The 24,383-nt window shown below is 40.6% G+C and overlaps 1 protein-coding gene across 2 annotated transcripts in view; it reads right to left on the bottom strand.

Annotated features, from left to right (window-relative positions):
• Positions 1-15,407, bottom strand: part of LOC147899277 (rosmarinate synthase-like) — a 51,490-nt gene extending 36,083 nt beyond the window's left edge. Inside the window, exons 1-2 of one of the 2 annotated variants that reach the window (XM_087378642.1) lie at positions 14,683-15,407; positions 13,370-14,176 (exon numbers count right to left, since the gene is read on the bottom strand). In XM_087378642.1, the coding sequence (XP_087234768.1) occupies positions 13,370-14,176; positions 14,683-15,114 (1,239 nt within the window). In that variant the 5' untranslated portion in view covers positions 15,115-15,407. Of the gene's footprint in view, positions 1-13,202; positions 14,177-14,682 lie in introns of those variants that run through there. The other variant, XM_087378641.1, reaches the window with a different exon arrangement.
• Between the last annotated feature and the right edge of the window lie 8,976 nt (positions 15,408-24,383).

Genomic DNA, 24,383 nt, shown 5'->3' with positions numbered 1-24,383 from the left:
TTTCATTACAGGAAATGAAGAAGAACCAATTCTTCCTAATGTTCCCAATCAATAGGAAATGCAGGCATTTAAAGGATGGCATGAGAGAGCCAAAAAGTTATGTACTGGTTGTCTATCAGTATTTCAGATTCTATGATTATGCATATTCAATAGGCAAGTACGTCAAAGGAGGCATGGGATACTTTGGCAAAAATATACAGCACAAATACGCAAGCCAGGAAAATGTAGCTCAAGTAGGAGTTGCACAATGTGCAGAGAGAAAATATGAGCATCAATGACTACCACATGAAGGTGAAGAAAATTGCAGATGCACTTGCTTCCATTGGGTCGCCAGTGGAAGATGATGATTTAGTTTCTGTGACCTTGAATGTGGTCTAGGAAAGGATTATGCACAGTTTCGGACATCGATTGCCGTCCATGAAAAATTTCTTGATTTTGAGAAGTTGTTTGCTCCTCTAATTTCTGAAGAGTAGAGAAATGGTGGTGCATCTTCTTCAAGAGGAACTTCAAAAGAAACTGTCTTCTACTCAAATGCTGGAAGAGGTAGAGGCAAAGGTAGAGGAGGCCGATCTGGAGGCCAATCTGGAGGCCATGGTAGAAAACAGAATATGCAGCAAACTCAAGAAAACCAGTCCTTTGGAGGAGGACGTGGTAACTCTAGAGGCAGGGGGAGCCAAAGAGGTTGTGGTGGATGGCAGAGAGGCCAAAATGCAAATAGCAATGTTGAATGCTACTATTGTGGTAAAATGGGTCATTTGGCTAGAGACTGCTACAAAAAGCAGAATGACATTATGAATGGAAAATTGTAGCAAAGCAATTATGCATCCTCTAGTAGACAGGGTGATGACAAAAATGAGCATTTGTTTATGGTGCAGCACATGACCAATTCTGTGACAAGTGCAGAAGAAAGTAATGATGTGTGGTATGTTGACTCAGGTGCATCAAACCACATGACAGGTCATGTAGAATGGATGCAGGATGCAAGGAAAATGGAAAGACCAGGATTTGTGGAGACTGGTGATGATACTACCCATCCTGTTGTGCAGATTGGTAAAATTCCTTTGTCTATGCAGGATGGGAAAAAGAAATACCTGTCTGATGTATTTCATGTCCCGAATATCACCAAGAACCTGGTTTGTATTGGTCAAATGGTTGAGCAGGGCTTGCAGGTCAGATTTAATCCTCATGGATGCTTTGTTGAGGATATGAAAAACAACAGTTGCTTGATAGCAAAAGGAAAGAAGAAGGGTAGGATGTTTACATTGGATGTAGACATGCCTGAATTGAGTGCAGCAATGTTTGCACATGGGACGGGTGTAGTTGCAGATATTGATATCTGGCATAAACACATTGGTCATGTTAATGTACAACAACTTAAATCAATGCAGGCCCAAAATATTGTCACAAGATTGCCTAAATTCAAGGTTGCAGAAATGCATAAGTTATGTGAAGCCTCATAAAAGTTTCAAATCTTGGTGAAATTTTCAAACCTTTATTTTTATCAGGGCTTGCAAACTTTTGACACCAATATAAAAGTTTCGCTTCTTAACAAAACTAATAGGGAAAAATCATCCATGGTATACAGCTTTAGAGCTAGACTGGTAGCATAGCTTCTCTAGTATGTTTCCCCAATAGTTGAGAGTATAGAGCTAGGCAAGTAGCAGAAGTTTTCTAGTATGCTTCTCAAATAGTTCAGAGCACAGAAGTAGAAAGCTTAAGAAGAGATGATGATGAGGTGTTGGAGTGGACGTTAGAGAGCAAACGATACAGGAGGAGGAGCTAGTGCACGAAGAGAAGATAGAGGATCACACAGGTGCATCACATGCCCCAAGCACATCACATGCCCCAGGCACATCAAAGTCCTCCTAAGGAGCATCCAGGTATAGTAGATGTTGAAAGTCTCCATCGCAGCCAGCAATAGGAGTTGCATTTAGAACAAGAAACAAAAAAGTAGCAGCTTGTGAATGAGAATCAATCTCCTATATGAATTGAATCGTAGTAGATATCTACACATGTACACAATTACTAAGATCAATGTGACTGTTGGTCATTAAATCATTGAGAAGTACTATACATGTACAAAAATCATGAGAAATCATGTACATTGTTATTGAGAAGTAATATAAACAATCTCTCGAACGATGCTTTTGGATTGAATTGTGCTCTCCCTCCTACACAATAGCTGTTGCAATGTCTTGTTAGTAACAAATGAAGACAATGAATGAATCATGTAAATATAACAACTAAAATATAACAAAGAACCGATTTGTAAATATTCTATGTACCTTTTTGTTGTTGATAATGAATGAGAATTCCTTCAAAATTCTATCCTCTATCTCCACAAGAATGTCATGGTGCGATTGGGCTAGTGTACAACAATGCCTTATTGAGATTACACTTACTAGTATTGCATCTTCATAGACCTTGATGTCCAATACTTCATTTTCACAGCCAAATGAGTTAAGAATTTGGCCCATTGGAACTAATTTATCCACAATAAACATATTGCATTTGTAGTAAAGAGAAAATATAAAATTATGGCTTGCAATCATACACTTAATGGTAACCATACTTCGCACCACCTCATAGTAGACCTTGTTAGATATTGATTTATCCCGACCATCATCCAAGAAGTCAAGGTTCTCTTCATTTCCGATTGCTCTATAGGTGAGCATTGTTTTGCATGCCTTGACTGGATGCTTGTTAAACAAGTCATCAAAAACAGTGATTGGCATGCATACATTGATTTTTACAATTCTTGTAGCAATGCATGGATGTATAGATCATTGAACTTATGCAAATAGCTTAGCCCTATATGCCTTTGTCACACTATTAGGAGGCATTGGGACGCAGTGTATTGTATTTCATGGTAGAAGATCTTGTTCCCTCAACATACCGTGAGTATTTGCTTTGTCCAACAATTCATAAAAATGGTCAGAGAAGAAGATACCTATCTACCCTATTTGAGTTGCAGATCTATCTTGTTATTGTAATTCTCCTATTGCTCCATGCAAGACATCCAGAATGCCATAGTGCAGTCCATGGGCTACCATTCAATATGATGATGGATACAGATCTGAAAACCAAAACACGTTTTAGTGAGGTTTTAGTTTACACAGAAAATAGCAATGTTTGAAACTAGCATTCCAAAACTGAAAGGGTTAAAAACTCACAATTGGGCCTATGCCATGGAAGATAATATGAATAATTATGCAGCACAAGTTCATTGTGCATATATACATGCTCGACTAGTATTTCCTTAATACCTTTCTTACCATCTATTGTTCTGAAATCTGAACTTGCCTTTCCAATAGGCTAGAAATATATTATTCGAATGTGGATTTTTCCTCCTCATTGGTTGCATTAGCACCTAACTACCTTTTGACACAACCATCTTTTGCCAGCGACCATCTGCGTTCACCCTATTACCGAACTTTATTGATGATATGCATGTTATAGGTTGTTGAGAAACAACTCTCATCTCTATGTCAAGGTCTTTTGCATTCTAAGTTACACACCACTTCACATTGGGATGGCCTGGGTTGCCTATTGCCATGGATGTTGCCATGGATGATTCATGAAAGAGAACCAAACAACACCTATTTCATTAATTTTGGACTCTTGCACTGTCCAAATTCATTTTGTGAGATAATTTTGGATAAAACATTTCAAAAAAAGAGGCTCTTATAAAACAAAACATTGAGTCAAAAAGGAAGATTTTAAAAAATCAAATTAGAAAAAATGACGTGAGATGTTAAAAATAGAGTACATCACATTGTTAAAAGAGACAAAAAAGTAAGATTTTAAAAAATCAAATCAGAAAAAATGGTGTGACATGTTATGAAAACTAGAGTACATTTCAAAAAGAGCACATCACATTTGTAAAGAAGTAGATCATATTACTCAAAGCCATATGGTGTCAAAAAACACCTTAATACAGTCTCTCTTAACATCATCTTAACATCACATTTGTACAAGAAGTAGATCATATTACTCAAAGCCATATGGTGTCAAAAAACACCTTAATACAAAGCCATATGGTGTCAAAAAACACCTTAATACAGTCTCTCTTATCTAAGTCTAGAAGATCTCATCATTGGTCTCTCTTATCTTCTCAACAACCCAATCTTTCACTGCCTCCACAGCTGTATCCTCAACATAATTACATGCGAAGAAGAAGTTTAAGCAATCACAAATTGTTTCTTTATAATTTCTCTGAGAGGCTCTTATTGTTCTCTCAGCATCCGCATCAAATCGCCCATGACGAGAGCTGCGATAACGCACGTTACTTAAGAAGTCTAATAGATCTTGTCGTGCTTTTATCATACGTCTTAGAAGTCTTTCACTGTCTGCTATCTTGAGAGTCTCCTCCCTCTCTGTGTGCCTTTGTGCAGCAAATTCCTCTCTCTCCATGTGTGTCAAAGGAGAACCTTGTCGAATTCTGGCCTCTCTCTGTGCTCCTTGGTCAGCAATCCATTCTTTGAGATTGTTAATTCCGAACTCCACGTCTTCGACAATGCCAAGGACATCCATGGGTGGGGAGATGATAAAGAAAGGGAGATGGACTATGATGCAAGAAAGAAGAGAGTGTCTGCAGAAGAACTAGGATAGAAGAATACTTGGTTATCAGGATGGATGAAAGAAGACTCTGAGAGTGTTTGCGGAAGGACTAGGATAGAAGAATACAAGAAGAATACAAGTTGATGAGAAGCACTAGGATGGATGAAAGAAGAGAGTGTTTGTGGAAGAACTAGGATAGAAGAATACTTGGTTATCAGGATGGATGAAAGAAGACTCTGAGAGTGTTTGCGGAAGGACTAGGATAGAAGAATACAAGAAGAATACAAGTTGATGAGAAGCACTAGGATGGATGAAAGAAGAGAGTGTTTGTGGAAGAACTAGGATAGAAGAATACTTGGTTATCAGGATGGATGAAAGAAGACTCTGAGAGTGTTTGCGGAAGGACTAGGATAGAAGAATACAAGTTACTCAGAAGGACTAGGATGTAAGAAATAAGAGAACAAAAGTGCAATAGTAATATCTTCCCCGTGAACTTTGTAGTAGAGAGTATGATCTGCATTGGACTTCATGTATCCCAGATCAGCAAAATACTTGTCAATTCTGCTGTACCAACTTCTGGGTGCTTGCTTTAAGCCATAGAGACTTTTCTTGAGATGGCAAACCTTGTTCTCTTTTCCTGGTTCAACATAACCGGCTGGTTGTTGCATGTAGACTTCCTCGTCTAGATAACCATTGAGAAATGCATTCTTGACATCGAGCTGATACACATTCCATTTACTGAGTGTCGCTAGTGATATCAAGAACCGTATGGAATCCATCTTTGCTACTGGAGCATAAGTCTCATCATAATCTTGGCCATATTGTTGCTTCAACAGGAAGATGAAACCAAACTCAAAGCACTCCTAATGGAATACCGTGACTGCCTAGCATGGTCATACAAGGAGATGAAAGGAATTTCACTAGATGTGGCAATACACACGATACCTATAAGGGAAGGTGCTCACCCTAATGTATGTGGACCTTAACGCACAAATCCTAAGTATGGCACCATGGTCTATGATGAGCTGAAAAAACTCATAGATGCCAGATTCATCTATGAGATAGAGCACACTGATTGGGTTTCACCCATCGTCATTGTGCCTAAACGCAACAAGAAGCTCAAAATATGCGTAAACTTAAAGAATGTGAATGCCACCACAATCAGCGATCACTATCCCCTACCCTTAATAGAAACAGTGTTGGAAAAGGTGGCAGGCTCTGAAATATATAGCTTCTTGGATGGCTTCAGTGGCTATAACCAAGTGCAAATTACTCCTAAAGACAAATCAAAAATAGCATTTGCTACAGAATGGGGTATTTTTGCATATAGAGTCATGCCATTTGGCCTTTGTAATGCCCCAGCCACATTCCAGCGAGTCATGTTCACAGCTTTCAAGTCATTTCTGAATAAGTTTTTACAGGTGTTCTTGGATGATTTGTGCATCCATTCGAACAAAAAAGACCACTTCAAATGTCTTGAAGCAGTACTAATCAAATGCAGGGAGTATGGCATCTCCCTAAATCGAACAAAATGCCAGTTCATAGTCACCCACCGAGTTGTTTTGGGACACATCGCTTCACAACATGGGATTGCAACTGACATGGACAAAATCAAAATCATCATGGAATTGTCTCCTCCTATAAATTCCAAAGGTGTACAGGTGTTTATTGGACATGCCAACTATTATAGAAGATTTCTATTATGGTATGCCATGATAGCTAGACCACTTTACAAATTATTAGTGGAATTCTTATGGACAGAAGAGTGCGACCAAGCCTTTGAGCTTTTAAAGTGGCACCTTATCACAGCACCCATTCTTATATCTCCCAATTGGGATATTGATTTTCATGTTCATACTGATGGATCCAAGTATGCAATTGGAAGTGTGCTTTGTCAACCTGGTGAATATAAGAAAGACTACCCATTCTACTTCACCAGTCGACAACTCAATGATGTAGAGATCAACTATACCACCATAGAAAGAGAAGCCCTAGCAATGGTGTATAGTGTTAAGAAATTTTGGCACTATCTACTGGCAAATGATTTTGTCTTCTACACCGACCATTTCTTTATCTTGTGAACCGTCCGTGTACAATAGGAAGAATAACTAGATGGCTCCTCTTGCTTCAAGAATTCAACTTCAAAATAGTGGTTTGCAAGGGTGCCAACACTATAGTGTTGATCACATGTCTCGTGTCAAGTCGAGAGAAGAAGCCACTGGAGTAGAAGACGACTTGCCAGATGCCACACTATTTCAAATAGATGCTATTCCAAAGTGGTGTGGAGATATCATTGGGTACTTAATGGCAGGAAGACCACCCCCTGAAATGAAAGCAGTAGATGCCAGAAAACTAATTCTAGAGGCTGCACCCTATCAACTCATTGCAAGACAACTGTACAAGATGGGCAAGGACCAGGTATTAAGAAAATGTGTGATGCCTCATGAGATCTTGCCGATCCTGAGTGAAGTCCATGAAGGCATTGCAAGAGGACACTTCCAAGGGTAAGCCACAGCAAGAAAAGTCCTCCTCACAGGCTACTGGTGGCCAACACTGTGGGCAGATTCCTATGAATATGTAAAATGCCGTGATGTATGCCGACGGACTACTAAACCACAACACAAAGACTTTAATCCCCTAACAATAGTTATTGCACAAAAACCATTTGAAAAATGGGGAATTTACTATGTGGGTCCCATCCATCCAGCAGAAAAGGAACACAAGCACACTACATCATTGTGGCCACTAATTACTTTACAAAATGGGCTAAAGCTAAAGCAGTCAGATACGCAGATGCCAGATGCACAACAAGATTCTTATATGAGAATTGAAATTGTGTCGGATAGAGGCACACATTTGTTCAATGAGGTATCCAAGAACTCTTGTCTGGCTTTATGGTAATCCATAGAGAAAGCACACCCTACTACCCCCAAGGGAAAGGACATGCTGAATCCACCAACAAAATATTATGCATTATCCTCACCAAGGTAGTAGAACCACAACATTTTGATTAGGCAGAGAAATTGAATGTAGCCTTATGGGCATACAAAACCACACTCAAGGTCAGTACAAGGAACACACCTTTTCAATTGGTGTACAACATTGAAGATGTGGTCCCACTAGAATTTGTTATACCAAGCCTATGCATAGCAATACAATAATGCATGGGAGACCATGAATCCTTGAAAGAAAGACTCTATCAGTTGGAGAAGCATACAGAGACAAGACTAGTCACCTACCATGCCATGACAACAGAAAAACACAGAAGAAAGGCATGGTTTGGCAAAAATCTTAAAGCTAAAGACATCAAGGAAGGTGACTTGGTCCTGTTATACAATGCCAAAGTACATAAGGGGAAACTGAAGTATCTAGGTCAAAGACCCTACCAAGTAAGAAAGATGAATCCCATCGTAGATGTGCTGCTAGAAACATTGGATGGTCTCCAATTCAACACAACAATAAACGGGAGCTGACTAACGTGCTACTACTTCAACGCGCAAGCCATCCCCTTAAAAAATGAAGATTTGGGAAACCAAGTCTTCCTTAGTTAGGATTAGATTGTATCACGAGCACTCACTTGCATATGTAGGTCTTTGCACATATGGTAGCATCAATCGATTTTAATATAGGGCTCAGAAGTGATGCCTAAGTTCTAGTTGCCCTATGAAATCCCAACAACAAAAAAAGCATATACTTAGTCCCTACCTAGCTACTAGGTCACGTGCACTCACACGCTTTTGCTTAGACACATAGATGATTGCATGAATAATTGTGCCACACACTTTCATTCCACACTCTCAAAGCATGTATAAAAATAAGATCTCTCACAAACACACACAAAGGTCATACCTGCATGCCAACTAATCTAATGATCAATGGTACACGACATGCACATGCATGCAAGTTCAGAAAAAATGCCGCCACTAAAGAGGATGTGCAGAAAGAGCCCACCGCCTCAACCACGAGACCCCCTTCAAAGTTTGCAGCCATCTACATCCTCTCAACCACGGTGACCATAGGCATTTGTGGTCTAAAGCAATAGCTCCAAGGTGGATTCAATGCATGACCACGAAGAACAAATGCCACCCCAGTCACCACCGGCCTACACAACCATTGACAGGGCCCAGTCATTGGAACTTGTTTGGCCGCCTACATCAACTTATGCTCTTTCCGAGGAAGCAACATCTTACTTAGAGCAAAGGGGTCTAGGCCATTTGCATGAGAGCCTAAAAACCTTGGATGATAGTCCTACAATGACCACATACATCAGGGACTTTCTCCATTCTTACCACTCCAACAATGCACATGTTGGCAAGTACGATACCATCATTGTACATTAGAGCCCACTCAGCATTACCCTCGATAGTATAGTTATTCAAAAGGCTTTCTCACTCCCAACACAAGGTGCCAAATATCATACACTACCTGTCGATGCAAAATTTCTTGAAGTACAATCTCTCCTCACCAATGGCACACTATTTCATAGGGATGGCATATTCCTTCACACCATCCTTAACCATCGCCTCAGGGAAGCAACACAATTCTATCCACAATCCATTTGCCTCCACTCAGTTTCAATCCCAATGAACGGGTCGATGCTCAAATTACAAGCCAACTCTATCAAAGAGTGATCTTCTTAGAAGCATACCACATATCAATGGTGGATAGAGGCTACCTGAAAACTGAGCAAAAATTGTATGGTGCCAAGGCCTTACAACAACATCAATTGGCATGACACAAGTTCCACAACCACTGGTCTAAAGACATGGCAACCCAGCTACATGCTCGCAATAAGCCATAACCTGAGGACGGGTAATAAAATGGATCCGAGAGTATGTTGTCTCTACGCCAACATAAACTTAGGTAGTACAGATTGTGTGTATAGAGTAGTGGCAAAGCTCTGCTTGTACTTGCATAAGACTAGGAATAACCTCTCTTAGGAATCCCCAACATGCAAGTTCTACTTGTGATTCCTACATGCAATTTTTACACGATTCCTACATGCATGTTCTACTTGCAACTCCTACATGCAAGTCCTATATGCAAGTTCTACTTGCAACTCCTACATGCATGTTCTACTTGCAACTCCTACATGCAAGTTCTACTTGCAACTCCTACATGCGAGTTCTACATGCAACTCCTACATGCAACATGTAACTCCTACATGCAAGTTCTACATGTAGAGAGAGAATTCCTACATGCAGAGAGAGAAGCTCTCCAACTTGTATAAATACCCCATAATGGAATGAAGCCCACACTCTTTGGGGCATTGTGTTGAGTTCTACTTTGGTATTCTAAGCAATTGTCTCAAGTGTCCATGCTTCCTTGCACTCCATGTCCAAAAGCATGTCCTAACCTTGCAACTCCTCCTCCCCTCTCCTCTAACCTTATAATTCATCCTCTCCTCCTCCTCCTCCCTCCTCCTCCCTTCTCCTCCTCCCTTCTCTTCCTCCTCCTCCCTCCTCCTCCTCCTCCTCCTCCTCCTCCTCCTCTCCCTCCTTCCCCCCATGCTGGTACACCTTCTTCCTCTCCCACTCCTATACTCTGCCTAAACCCTTAGTTCCTCAACCCTTAACCTCCATGATCTACGAGGTAGACAAGTTCTCCATGATCTACGAGGTAGACAAGTTCTCCATCATGTACTCTACCCTAAACCTTGGATCCTCCTTCTAACCCTGAAACCTCTTCTAAACTCTAGAACCACTTTCTAGACCCTGGAACCTCTCTCTAAACCTTGGAACCTCCTTCTAAACTCTGGAACCTCCTTCTAAACCTTGGAACCTCCTTATAAACCCTGGAACCTCTCTCTAAACCTTGGAACCTCCTTCTAAACCTTGCAACCCCCAATGAAGGTGAAAGCCTTCATTACCTCAACCATGATGATGCACATTCCTTTCACACATGCATGCACTATGTTTGCTTACCACACTTAAGCCTACGTCTCTCACCGAAATACGACTCGAGGTCCTAAGCTACACTTATACTACAAACGATAGCACCGATATATCTGTAGGTGACAAAAAGCCTCGGAACCCTGCATACTGAGAATACCCCGCTCTTCCTGTGGAAGCCATGGGAAAGAGCCAATAGAAATATATGATTTTCTTTTCCTCACCAGTGTAAACTGTTTGAATAGATCTGATGTTATTAATCAGAATGGTCTTTACCTAAAATTAATAAATTGATCTTACTCTTCTTTTCAAAGCTACAATACAGTATTGGCCATCGACAAGCTGAACGAAGGAATACACAAGTCAAATTCTAGCTGAGTGGCTTTTGCTTTATGTGTTGAAATGGTTTTCAATCAGCTGCTCTTGCATTATGAATGCACTAAGCAACATCTTACGCATCTAATTACAAATTAACTAGAGAAAGCAGTCATCTTAGATTATAGCTCAAAGATGCGAGCGAAGAAACACTAGGGAACTAAGCAAGTTAAAAAGCTTGGATGTGATTCAAGACAGATTTAAGAATAGGACTTAAACATAATTGAAGAGGAAAGGAAGCTAAATGCAGCTGAGAGGCACATTGCAAAGAAAGCTGTAGAAGAAAAGATATGGATCATTGTGTATTGTTAGCGGCCCAAGCTCTAGAGGCAATTGAGGCAAGGAGCTCAGTGGCACGGGTGCCTTGGTTTGTGAAAAAGTTGTATTGTGAGGTTTGCCCAAAGTGCACGATCTATGTACACAACATAGTGTAGAAGAAAGTCTTTTAAAAACACTAGGAGTCCTTGATAGCTCATGTGTTCGAAATTGTCATGCCACAATTGACTATTAGAAGGAAAAGTTGCTTACAACCATGTTCTTCATCTTCTTCTCCTCTTCTTCTTCTTCTTCTTCTTCTTCTAAAGTCTCCTGGAGCCACTCAGTATTCATGACATGAAGAGAAAATCATCTTGAATGAGGGTATTGGCCACCCATGTGTCTCGATGGCATAGGCTATTAGCATCCAACACCAGCGTTGGCTCCAACCATCTCACAAGCTATAATACATGAAATCAAAGAGGTACCTATCTCTCAAAGCATAACACATGGCTTCATACAATCCCTTCGAATGAAGGAGGGGAAGGGTAGTATCAATATATGGCATCTATCACCTAGGGATTCAATACCATCTTTTCATTTTTCTTTGAAGGATGACAAATCAAAATACTACTACTAATTCCTATGCTCAAAGGATGAGGGATGTTGCTAAGAGATTAAAAGCCCCTAACAATCGATTTTTGCTTGATGTCATTGCAAATGGGTATTATTACTAAAAATTTCATGCAACTATGATCACCTAAGTAGTCTAGGAAGGCCAAGAGGGAAGCATTGATTTTAAATAATAAAATTTTCCTTAGACTGAGTGCTATGTTTTTAGACACCCCATCATCTACATGGTTTTAAATGTAGGCACTCCCATTTAATAATTATGGGTGGATTACGAGCCACAACAAAAGTTATAAAATATGCAACCTTGTAATTTTTAAAATTTTCATGATTAAAGAAATTATATTAAGATTAAAAACAAACTTACTCGGCCACAATAAAATATAAATACAAGCATTGCCGTATCAAATGTTTGATTGCATGCTTGTAACATTATAAAATCGAGAACAAGCACGTCATAGATGGGTCTGAGTACTTGTCCATATAAATATGAGGGCACCAAACTAAAAAGCTTTTAATGATGTGAGGTGAGCAATAGACATTTGGTGTAAAATACATGTTTTCCCCCTTACAAAAGATTGGGTAAGGCACCCTTAGCTTGTAACTTGGTCCCACCATATTCCATTGTGTTCAACTTAATGAAAGCCACATCACCATGCCTTGTCATCATACATAAAACAAGACCATATTAAAATAAAGACCACATCAATAGTACGCACTCCTAAATGCAAGCACATCCACAAATCGATACATGTTGAAATGCAATTATATGAATAACAAAATGGAGGCCCTTGATTACAGCCACCACTTGTTTGATAAAAATAGGAAGCTCATAAACTTCTTCAAATGTACAATGAAGACCGAGGGGTGTACCAAAATATAGGTGACCCTAAGACACTATGGGTACAAAATTAGGGGTTCTTTAAATATCTACATACTTATCTTCAATTCACAAAATTACACGTTGTAAAGTTCTCCCAAAAAAAAAAGGAATCGAGTTTTAATATTATCCTCAAATGCACATGTTATTCCTAGTAGTGTATTCTTGGGAACAAAGTGGAATCAAGTGAGCCCATATTCTATACGATAACTAGATTAGGATACTTGTATAGTAGCTAAACTAAAGAATCATCATGTCTCAAAGTCCATTAGGTCTAAAAGCATTTTAATCAATTAAAGCACAAGTTTAGTAGTCCAAGAGCTTTCAAGTTGTGGGAACAAGGTGAATGATATATTTATCTAGGCCTGACTGTGAGTGAGTGAAATGCATAGAGAGAGCATTAAATTTAAGGCCCCAAGAGTGTGCAAAATGAGAATGGGCCAAAAGTCATACAAGACGACCCCAAATCATCAATACTCTAGAAATGCGAGAGGATAAATAATAACAATGATTTTATTTTTCCCATCTCAAAACCACAACCTCCTACCTAAGTGAGGCAGGCCAAAAAATGGCCTCACCAAATCTATGGGAAGGAGAGTGACCCTATGTAGGGAAATAAGGAAGAGTAAAACAACTAATGGGGATATGTTGCAAGGAAGTGGGGGTCTTGAAGAAGACGTTGCAAGGCGCTAGAAGTCAAGCAAATGCATACTTCCACATCTCCAGGAGCCAGGTCAGGGTTGCCACCAAACAAGACTATTTCGCCATCGATCTCAACCTTGGGAGAGCGGATAGCCGTTGGTCGCCCCCACCCAAAATCCACTTGGTACATTGGGAACTTGGGTGAGCTCGCCACATCCATCATTTTGCCCGTCACCTTGAACTCCTGCAGTATTCGGTTGTCATGAACCTCAAGCCAATGCATGAATCCTTGTAGGTTGCTCTCCTCACATCGCCCAATGGTGGCATGGATCTGTGCAGCGATCTCACCGATTCTCTTAGAGATGAGGGTGCCAACAGTCGTGTGAGCAAAGTCGAACATGACGACGTTACCGAAGTAGGCAGGTGGGAGGGGTGGAGACAGGCGAGAGCGGCAGTTGGCAAGGATAAGGATGTAGGTTGGCTCGGAGGACGGAGATTGGCGAGCCAGGGTGACATGGTGCCAGAAGTGGGAGCAGAGAAGCTCGAAAGTGGAACGAGATGGGGAGCCAGCCAGGCGTTTGAGGTGTTGGATGGAGGACGAGGAGATGTGGAAGAGAGCCTGAACCAACGGATCGTCTTCTCCGTTGCTTTTATCTCTTCCCGGCACTACGTTCCCGGTCGTCTTCTCCGTCGTGACTTCCGTCTCCTTGTTTCCAACGTCTTCTCCTCTTTCTAAAATCTCCTTCAAGCCCAGCTTTGCCTTCTCCTTTGATGGTTTCTTCACCTCTAGCCTCCTCCTATCGTGTACTGGCTCCATCGACAGCTCCACCCCCCTCGCACTCTCCCCCCATGCCACCATGAAATTCCACAGGGAATGCCCGTCCGCCACCACATGACTATGCGCCACCGCCACCGCCAGCCCTCCGTCCGAGAATCGCGTTGCCTGCCCAACAATATCATTCAATCAATTCCGCAGTCTTCCACAATCGGTTAGATCTTCTACTACAGTCCCATCCCATCTCTACGGAACGCATGTAGCCTCAAAAGCTCGCACAGCTAACAGGGATCCTCACCTCAATCGTCAGTACTTTAACATCATCCAGATTTGAGACCATTAGGAGCGAGAATTGAGACCACTCTGGACAACAAATGCTCACATCTCAAACTCTACATCGAATACCTTTTTACATCAAGCTCCAAAGCGTCTTAAATTCGACAGAGAAAACGAATAGGCCCACTGCTGATTGTTCTACGGGATGTATTTGGCGTGCCCGCCTTGCAGCAAGAGTATTCTCGGTTGAGCACAGAGGCAGAGGCTGTTAGCCAGCCTTGGATATACAATCGACAATTTCAGACTAGCTTCATTGACCCAGAAAGTTTGTGACCGTAAGCGTCGAAGCCTAAGCTTATATCAACTTAATTGTTCTCACGGATATATGCCGCGCTCACCTGCACCGATAGCAAAGGGCTAGCGAATAGGCTTTCGCCTTTGACCTCCGGCTGCTGGCATAGATTGTCGAAAAACGCTTTCATCTGGAAGCCATCTTGTTCGAGACTACTCAACGGCAAATCGATCGAAGCTTCGACGAATTCGACGCCCCGGTCGTTGCAATCGATCACCAATCTTCTGTCCTCTCCTAGTGCCAATCTTCCGGCCCAGGGATAGTAAGGGACAAGCACATGCGACAAGCTTGTCTTCAAAGTATCGATTATGTTTGCAAGACCTTGAAATCTCCTCTTGTAAAATATAACTCTCCGGTTGTAGTGCATGTCCTGCCAGAGAATATCGAGACCTGCGAGAAACATATGCTCTTTCTTTGTGGGCGTGACCGGCACGATCACAGACCTTTCCAGCAAAGTCAGTCGAGGGTGCGACTCCATCGATTTTGTAATTCAGAGTGCAATTCTCAAGCCAATATTACGCAGAACAGCATGAGATTCTCGCTTTCAAACCCTAGCCCAATTCAGGTTTAACAGAGTCGAGTGGCAGCACAACACAGGGAGACTACTTGAACCATTTCTCACTGACTTGCGTGTGGGAGTAAATGGTTCGACTGACTAAAATGTGCAAGCTCGGGCAAAGACGATTAAAACTACCGCAGGAACGGTGCGTATGGGATTCCAATTTCCGAGCGATTGAAATATGCAGGCTGAACAGAAATTGCATATTGCGAAGCCAAAGCCCTGGCCCTTGTCCAATGTCACGGGCTGGCAGCCTAGCAACAACACGAATCTTTGAGGTCACGCATGACATTTCAAAATTCAAAGCACGAATTGACATGAATATCTTCAACATAAAAGATATGGTGCACGGGAGACAAACCAGCTCATTCCGTGAAAACCCAAAACCTTAAAAATTATTTGAAAAAGGCTGCTCTCATAGGAAGGCCTCTCTTTTCTATATCTAGGTTAGGTACTTACGAATATATGCGCTCATCATCCTTGTGATTGTGTGTTGGAAGGGGTACGTTCGTCACCATCTCTAGAAGCATGGAAAGGGTAGGGAATGGGAGGAGGGCGAAGCTAGAGAGGGTGAGGAAGGTAGCTGAGAGAGGACTCGAGGGGTACGTTTGTCACCATCTCTAGAGGCATGGAAAGGGGAGGGAATGGGAGGAGAGCAAAGCTAGAGAGGGTGAGGAAGGCATAGCTGAGAGAGGACTCGAGGGAACAAAGGCTAGAGAAAATGGAGAGGAGAGAGTCGGGGGAGGAAGAAGAATGAAGGGGAAGGGAAACTCAACCTCCCTTTAGTATGGCAGTCCATATGCATGCCATGGCACAGCTCATTGAGGGACATATCAATCTCAGAAATAAATACATATAGATAGATGTGTATAGAAATAAATACATATAGATAAACACATGAATAGGATGTCATGAATTTACGTAAAGTAATCGATGCAAGATGAAGCAATTGTGAGTGCAGTGTACGTTGAAGGAACCAACAAAGCTAAACATGTACAAAGAACTGAGTGTTGTGATGGTGGGTTCTTATTGGGCTCTGGGCTACCAGGTGAGGAGCAAGCTAGGTTAGCACATCGAGGAAGCCATTGATATGGCAAAGCGTGTTGAGGGCTAAAGCTATGTGTAGACAAGTGAGCCATTGTGATGAATGCATTCTTGTTATTAAGCTTGAAGAGCAATGTTGCACCTTTTTCTCCAGTCCCTGGCAGCATTACAAATCCTAAAGAGCTTTGCTCATCTTGTGCCATGGAGCCCATATCAATAGTCAAACAATCCCATTGTGATTGTGCAGAATATCAGAAAGAGATGCACAATTTTGAGCACCTAAAGTCCGATCATGGCTAGCTTTGCTTGCAATTTGCTCTCCCTTGTGAATATATTATCGTTAACTATATCACATTAGGCTAATGGGCTTCGAATTTCGTGAAATAATTGGCAAAGACACTCTGTAACTAGTATCCTAAATATTCAAGCATAAATAATAGTCGTGAATTTAATACATCAAATATTCAAGCCTAAAGAAGCATTAATCAAGACCTAATGCACCGTACCAGACTTTGGCCTTACCCCCATTCCATAGACTTGCCAACGTAAGGCCAAAATTTTCATTCTTAAGAATATGTGGAAAGACCTTATGTTTGGCCACAACATATGTTTGGCCACAACATATGTGGAAAGACCTTATGTTTGGCCACAACATATGGCAAAAAATTTCATTCTAAAGAATAGGTGGAGTGAAATTGTGTTTGAGAAATACAAATGAATGCTTAAGTTTGGACATAAATAAAGATATCCTTTTGGAGATATTAAAACACATGAGAGAAATAATATTAAAGATACATGAATTTTTAGACATACTATTAAAGACAAATGAACATATAATGGAAGAAATCCTATTGATGATACATGAATTTTCAATAGAACTGTCATTCAAAAGATTTGATGGATTGAATGTAGCTTTAATACATTATCCCTTTTACAAGGGTGTTTGAGTTGAGGCTTGAAACATAAGAATGAATCTGTGTTGAAGCCTAGTGGTTTGTTAAGGATATGTGAAACTTATAGTAAAAGTACTTACAATGGAAGGGATTATATTGAAGATCCCATTAAGGACATGTGAACATATAGTAGAAGAATTCCACATAAAAATCAGTGGATCAAACTTAATGGCTCAAAAGCAAAAAAGGATAATGGTGCAACGTAGGGGCTACTCTACGATACTATGGCATAAACTTTGGAGTTACTATCAAAGGTAGTGCAGCTTTTTTATTAAGGAAAGAGACATGAACCACTCCACATGACCTAGATCTATATGACCTAGGTTGCACCGACTTGTTTCTTTCATGGATAAAAAGTGATTCTTAGGTGATGCTATAGCACTCCCTTTTTTGGTCCATTATTATAGCACAATTGGGGCCTTTTGACCTAATACTAGCTACCCATCAAATATTTGTTGTAGATGTTAGGGGTAATTACCAAACTACTAGTGGTAGTTTTGTCACTACCATTAGTAATTTTATTGGAGTGTTCCTTAATGGTAGTTCTCCTACTACTACATACAATATTACCAATAGTAGTCCTAATCTCAATGATAGTGCACATACTATTATTAGGACCGTCCAATTTAAATCATGAATTAGATCTGTGAATGCATATATATAGGTCTATCTAGATCTATACCTATTCAATATAGTAAATCACCTCATCCAATGTTTTTGCATTTATTTTTGGTGCTTTGCCTGCTTTGAAAGTAAGGACAATGTGATTTCATTATTGTTTGCATTCTTGTCAAACATGAGGAGCTGGAATGCATAAGAGTTGGGAGGCACATTGTAATTTGTGTGCAGATTTGAGCCATTGAATAGCCTATTGATTCTGATTGTTTTCGTTCTTATTAAATCTTTAATTTGGTTATTTTACACCGAACATCGCCATATCAATTCATATTGTTTTTGTTCTAGTAATGTCCTATCGATTCTGATCATTTTTGTTCTTATTAAATCCTTGCAGTAGTTCAATGTGAACTGTAGCCACATCACAGTCCAAGATTGATCATATAAGATAAATGGGTGCTCACATTTAATATGTTTTTGAGAGTCAGAGGATAGTGGCTGTAGGCTACAAAATCATCGCTTTGAATAAATTTGGCAAGATTCTTATGATAGAAGAAGTAATTTCTATTGCACTAACGATGAAAGAAAATTATCGAAATGCTGACACAAGGCTCAAAATTACACTGGTGCTACTAGGCTTCATCGTCATAGGCTAGTAGTAGTACTAGTGTATTTACTAAGTAGTGTGCATGCCTCTCCTCACTAAAGTTCATAGTCTTCACAAATATATAATACATAAGTCAATATCTTCTAATTAGTTTTATCATCCTAATGTTGAAACTAACTTGATCTCTTCATCTCCTATGAGCCTCAAACCTTCAATCCATTAATCTCTCAAATAGAAAGAATGGTCTTGTATTAAGAGGTGATGATATCTAAAGTGTTCTACAAATACTAAGAATGGTCTTGTATTAAGAGGTGATGATATCTCAAGTGTTCTACAAATAGTAAGAATGGTTTTGTATTAAGAGGTGATAGTATCTCAAGTGTTCTACAAAACTATTAGGTACCTCTTAGTGGTTGAAGGGAAGGGGTGGTGATATCTCAAGTGTTCTACAAATAGTAAGAATGGTTCAAGTGTTCCACAAAAGTATTGGGTACCTCTTAGTGGTTGAAGGGAAGGAGTGATGATATCTCAAGTGTTCTACAAATAGTAAGAATAGTTTTGTATTAAGAGGTGATGATATCTCAAGTGTTCTACAAATAGTAATAATGGTTTTGTATTAGGAGGTGATGATATCTCAAGTGTTCTACAAAACTATTAGGTACCTCTTAGTGGTTGAAGGGAAGGGGTTGAAAGTACGGGCAAAATCTCTAGGAACTACACGATGGTTGCAAGAACAATTTTGAATGTCATAAATGACACTTGGGTTTTTCAACATACAGGTGAACTAGTTTTAAACATTTACTTCTTTCATGGTTCATAACACTTTTAATAAGAAGAAACATTTTGAATGTGATAAGTGTTGATGCAATCCCATGCTATGAAGTCTACAGATAGTTTCTTCTTCCCGCATATGGGTGAAGTGATGTTTACGTTACTAAGTTCAACATATCAAGCAATGCATTTGTTTTGATTATTGAAGGAGTTGTGATAATAAGACCCATTTCAAATGCGAAAGAATTGTTGCATCAATAATGGAATCCTATGCTTTGGAGTAGAAATTCGATTTCTTTCAAACCCACATACTATTGTTGCATAATGTGAGTATGGCTCCAATTGGAAGTTAAGGTAGACTATAATTCGCAATGTTGGTATAGTTACACATAGTAAGATAAGTTTTATTTTAGAGAATCCTCCCAAATAGTGGTTTCCACAAAGCTATTTTGAGTACCTCGATAAGAAAATTGTGAAAAATCTTGCTCGCTTTTTTGGGCCCGCTCGCTTTTCCTTGCTCGCTTTATCGACTACCTCCAAGTAACAAAGGGCTAAAGCAAAGGGTGCACTAGGACCCTTGTTGAGTGCTATGCTAAGCTAAGCTATATATAGTACAAAATCTCAAAACATTTTTGTTAATCACACCATTAAAACGAGAGAAAGCTAGCCTTGGTCAAACGAAGTTTGTGGCCTTGCTTGACCATATGGAGAGGAAGTGGCATGGAAGAAGCTAGAAGCATAGTGACTGACAATGGGCTATTTATTGTAACAAGTATCAAGTCAGCTTCTCTTCTCCCTTCTCTTCTTCCTCTATGCTCCCACCTCCTAGCTGGGCTGACCTCCATGGCCCAGACTAGGGGGTTAGAATCTAGCTTGGAGTCACCGTCAAGCTGATCTTACTTTATCCTTGCACCAAGTAGTCAGGTGCACCAAGCATTCTTTGATCTCTCTAATGATCCATCCCCTAACAGAGAACATGAACCAAAATAGTGTCTTTTTTTTCCAAACCTAAATCGGTCTTTATAGCATCTCAGAGAGGGGTTTCAATTTGGAAGTCAAAAAAGAAGTAGATCTTGCCAAGGAGTATTAGATCCATTGATACCACTTGATCCATCATTGCAAATCCAATATCAAGTAAGCCTCTCCCATGGTTGATTACCTCCTATTTGGAAGAGCCATTAGAGCATAAATGATCACATTTAAACTTCATTACCTCCAAACCTAAACCTCCATCATATTTACTTGTGATAATCAAATCCCATGAAATGGCATGCCACTAATCCTTCCAGAGAAAGGAAACATTGGTAAAACATAGACTATAAAGGACCCTTCCTTCGGATACAATTTTTGGATGCACCCATCAAACTTATCCTTAAGAGATATCCCTAAATCAACAAGACAACCAAGATACATTAGTACTTCACCTCATTGAAACACTCAAACTCATATCTATAGGTCCAATTAGGAAGACTATTCCAACCAAGCCAGATAATAGTGGTTTTAGCTTCATTGATCTTGGAATTAAGTACTATTGCAAATTCTTCAAACTTTTTGAGAACTTTTTTTAATATTTTCCTCTATACAAACAAGCAGACTTGTATTATCATTGTGAAGAATTGTGAGCAAAAATGTGAACCACCAAGCAAAGGTATTGATGATACCCAAGTTCGAATAGTAATTCAACTAGCATAAAAGAGGTTTTGGAGCAATAATAGAGCAATGGAACCAAGGAATGTACTTGATGAATGGAACACTGCAAGGGAAAACGTTGATAGTAGTAATACCCATACAGGGCCAACTTAGCATAGGTACAGAAGCCCTCATCAAACCCCAATTTCATGGTTTTGAAAAACAACATCCTAGCTTACCCTATTGTAAGCTTTCTCCAGATATAGATTAAGCATCACAAATATTACATGCTGAAATATAGCATGATCAATTGCCAAGAAAACATTTAAGAACAACATCATGAATTTACCTACCTGAGACGAAACCATATTGCATAGGATGAATAATCCTAGTAAGGATAAACTTGATATGATTGGCCATGGCTGTAGCCATATTCTTATACATCCAATAAGTATCGACATCTATTTTGATCCTTGGATTTAAGCTTTATGACACATCTATTGAGACTTCAAGGTAATTTGCAAAATTAACAGCACCAATTGATAAGAATAGTGATATTGGATCCACAAACATCCCAGTTATGTTGATAAAAGTCTAGCAGGATTCCGTTGGTAGACATAACTATGTACTTGATCTCAAACTTTGAAAAGGTGCGGCTAGAAAAGCTTCCATATGAGCACTTTAACCTTGAGGGAGAATTGTCTTGGAGCATGCAATACTCGTGAGGAAAGCAGTGAATGCAATACTCCTGAGGAGAGCAGTGAAAACTTTGGCAATCTTGTAATCCCCATAAATTGATCTCCCCCTTTGTCATGAACCATCGTTATGCATTCCTTCAATGTTTGTTTTGGACTCCTTGATGGACTAGGACAAAGGACGATCTCCTTTATCCAACCATTTAAGTTTGGATTGTATCTTAAGAGTTGCTAACCTAGCATGTTGAGAAGCTCTCATCTCAATAGATCTCAACAGTCTAGCGAGCATCGCGTCAATAAGTGGATTTTCAAGTTCAAAACCAAATAGGATCAGGCCCAAATAGTTGTGTTCTCATTAGAATGAGCCTTATGGGTCTTCCTTCAACCAAAACTCTTAGCCACTTTTGTTTTGATTAGTACATGCATCCCAGCTCTTAATTGGACTTCACTCATCTGGAGAGACTCGTTATTTGATTAATTCATAGTAAAGACAGAGGCACTATGCTTTACTTTGTGCCATGCAAACTGAGCCACATTATCAAAATCATGTTGCCCTAAAAAGGAAGTATTGGCCTTGAAGGGGTTGGCCTCTTTATCTACTCATGGACTGCTGCTAAAGCAAAGCTCATAGATAAATGGAAACTATCCAAAGACATGATATCAAAGACTATATTACCTTGTAGAATTGGCCCAAGCCCCAGCCATTCTCTCCAAAGTAAATCCTATCAAGTTGAGCCACTCACAAGAATCATTTGAGTGCTATTTGTGCCATGTATAAGCTTTGAGTTTCCTTAGTGTGTCAAAATTTTTCCAATCAACCAGCATCATGCAGTCGCTGATGGATTAAGAGCATAAGCAAAAGCAATATGATAATTAACAACTTCATAGCACACCTTAGTAGAAACGCACCATCATCATTGCAAAAGATAGTAATGGATTAAAGTTGTCCTTAACAAAGAGCACAATCCCTCCTTAACCAAGAAAGGGACAATTGCTCATAATCTATCAATTTGAAATCTCTAAACATTCGATATTCTCATCTCTAGTTTTGACTTCCTGAAGAGCATTAACATTAGGTCTTAAACATTCATGACATTAATTGTTTCACCACATCTTTTTTTCATCTAGAATAGGCTTTGCATGTATTCCAGGTTAGCATGGCAATAGAAAGGTGTGAAGAGGATTGCCTATTCACCAAGAGAAGCTCTCCCTTGGTCCATTTTCTCAGCCACCACTGGGGCAAAAACACCACAAAAACATTAATGATGGTAATCCCCTTGTGTGCCTTGCTGTCTCAGTGGCTCTAAGGGACCCACATTTAGTACTAATGTTTTTGGAAGGATCCTTTTTCCTAAATGCCACATCTACTTGAGAAACTTCTATTAATGCCACATTTGCAAAGAAAGGAACCTTCTATTAATGCTTGAGAAACTTCATACAAAGCAGCAGCCCTGAAGGTGCTGAGTATGGGAAAAACCTGATCAAGGCTGAAAGAAGAAAAACCAGCCTATTCCAAAGAAACCCAACTCACTACCTAGGGAATCTCTGGTACAGGGGCTACCTGCCAAGTGGGGGGACTATATAGCCAGTGAATCCCTCACGTAATAAAAATGTAGAAAACGCCTCCAGACCAAGCCTTGAAAAAATGTGCGCGCCTCATGACAGTCACCCTAGATCGTGGGATCCCACACTCCTAGGTGGAGCATAGGGTGTAGATAATATGGCGACCAAGGTAACCAAGGGTGGAACGAGGTGCTCACCCATCACCAAACTACAACGAGCAACCCAAATGTTCCATGCCATGATACTGGCTACTACTACCCACACACTATCCTTTGGAGGGGGATGAGGATCCAGGCTATCAGGAAGGACCACCTCATGGAGCTCTATCATTTGTCCGATAAGCTAGAGAGGCCTCATCAATCTGGAACGTGTGACCTCCCTCGGTCAAGCAAGCCATAATCACCCGTGTGTAGTCCCTCTAAAGGCTCTACATGCGGGTCATAATCCTGAGGGCTCCCATCCGAGTCCTTGCTATGCTACAACAACTCTAGAGGCAGTGACAAATTGTCTCCATAAATCCAGTAGAGCAACAATGACAGTGTCCCTCCACCCACCAACCACGAGGCAATGGGCAAGCCTCTGTGGGTGGCTAGCCAAAAGAAGTAGGAGATCTTCCTTGGCCATAAAATGGACCATAAACGCATCCAAAACCTGGAACATCAAGCCTCTTGGGGCACTCTTTGGGCCACCCAATGCCTCTCCCTCGAAGCGGTCCAAATTGAAGAGTCCATCTAAAGTCTCCTACCAATCCGTGTGGCGTAGAAAAAGAAGGGCACCTCATCCACCTGCTCGACGAGGCCCCAATCCTGGAGGGCCAAAACCACTCTCTCGAATCCCACTAGACCTCTGCCAAGGGACTACGCTTGAGGCAGCATGTGGGGGCATCTCGTTTTGGGATGCTAGGATGATCAATGTGCCACACCTTCCCCAATCGGCCCACCACTCTCATCATCTGCCAATGAATCCCATCTAGAATCCCATCCATCTATGGGTCTCTCTTAGTGAGTGCCTCAAGTAGGCCTCTAGATCCTATACAGAAAAAACCAGGCTGCTTTCTGCCTCCCTGCATCATCATCCTCAAGGGGACCCTAGTCCGAGAAAACTAACCCAACCTTTTGTTGTCCGTCCACACACGAAGTCCCTCCCACCAACACTCAAGGATGGCTAGGTCAATCTCCCTCATCCATTGCCCTACCCCTTGCAAATGTGCCAAGTCTCCAAGCCTCACCTCTTCCTCCATGGGTAATATACTCCATCTCCCAAAGGAACAATAGGCCGGGTCACTGTCCCACTATGCCCAACCAATGTGAG

Source organism: Dipteris shenzhenensis, chromosome 8 (assembly GCF_047967505.1).
Source record: "Dipteris shenzhenensis isolate YYH24624 ecotype China chromosome 8, Dip_SZ_1.0, whole genome shotgun sequence".
NCBI lineage: Eukaryota > Viridiplantae > Streptophyta > Polypodiopsida > Gleicheniales > Dipteridaceae > Dipteris > Dipteris shenzhenensis.
This window is presented reverse-complemented; position numbering and strand designations above follow the sequence as displayed.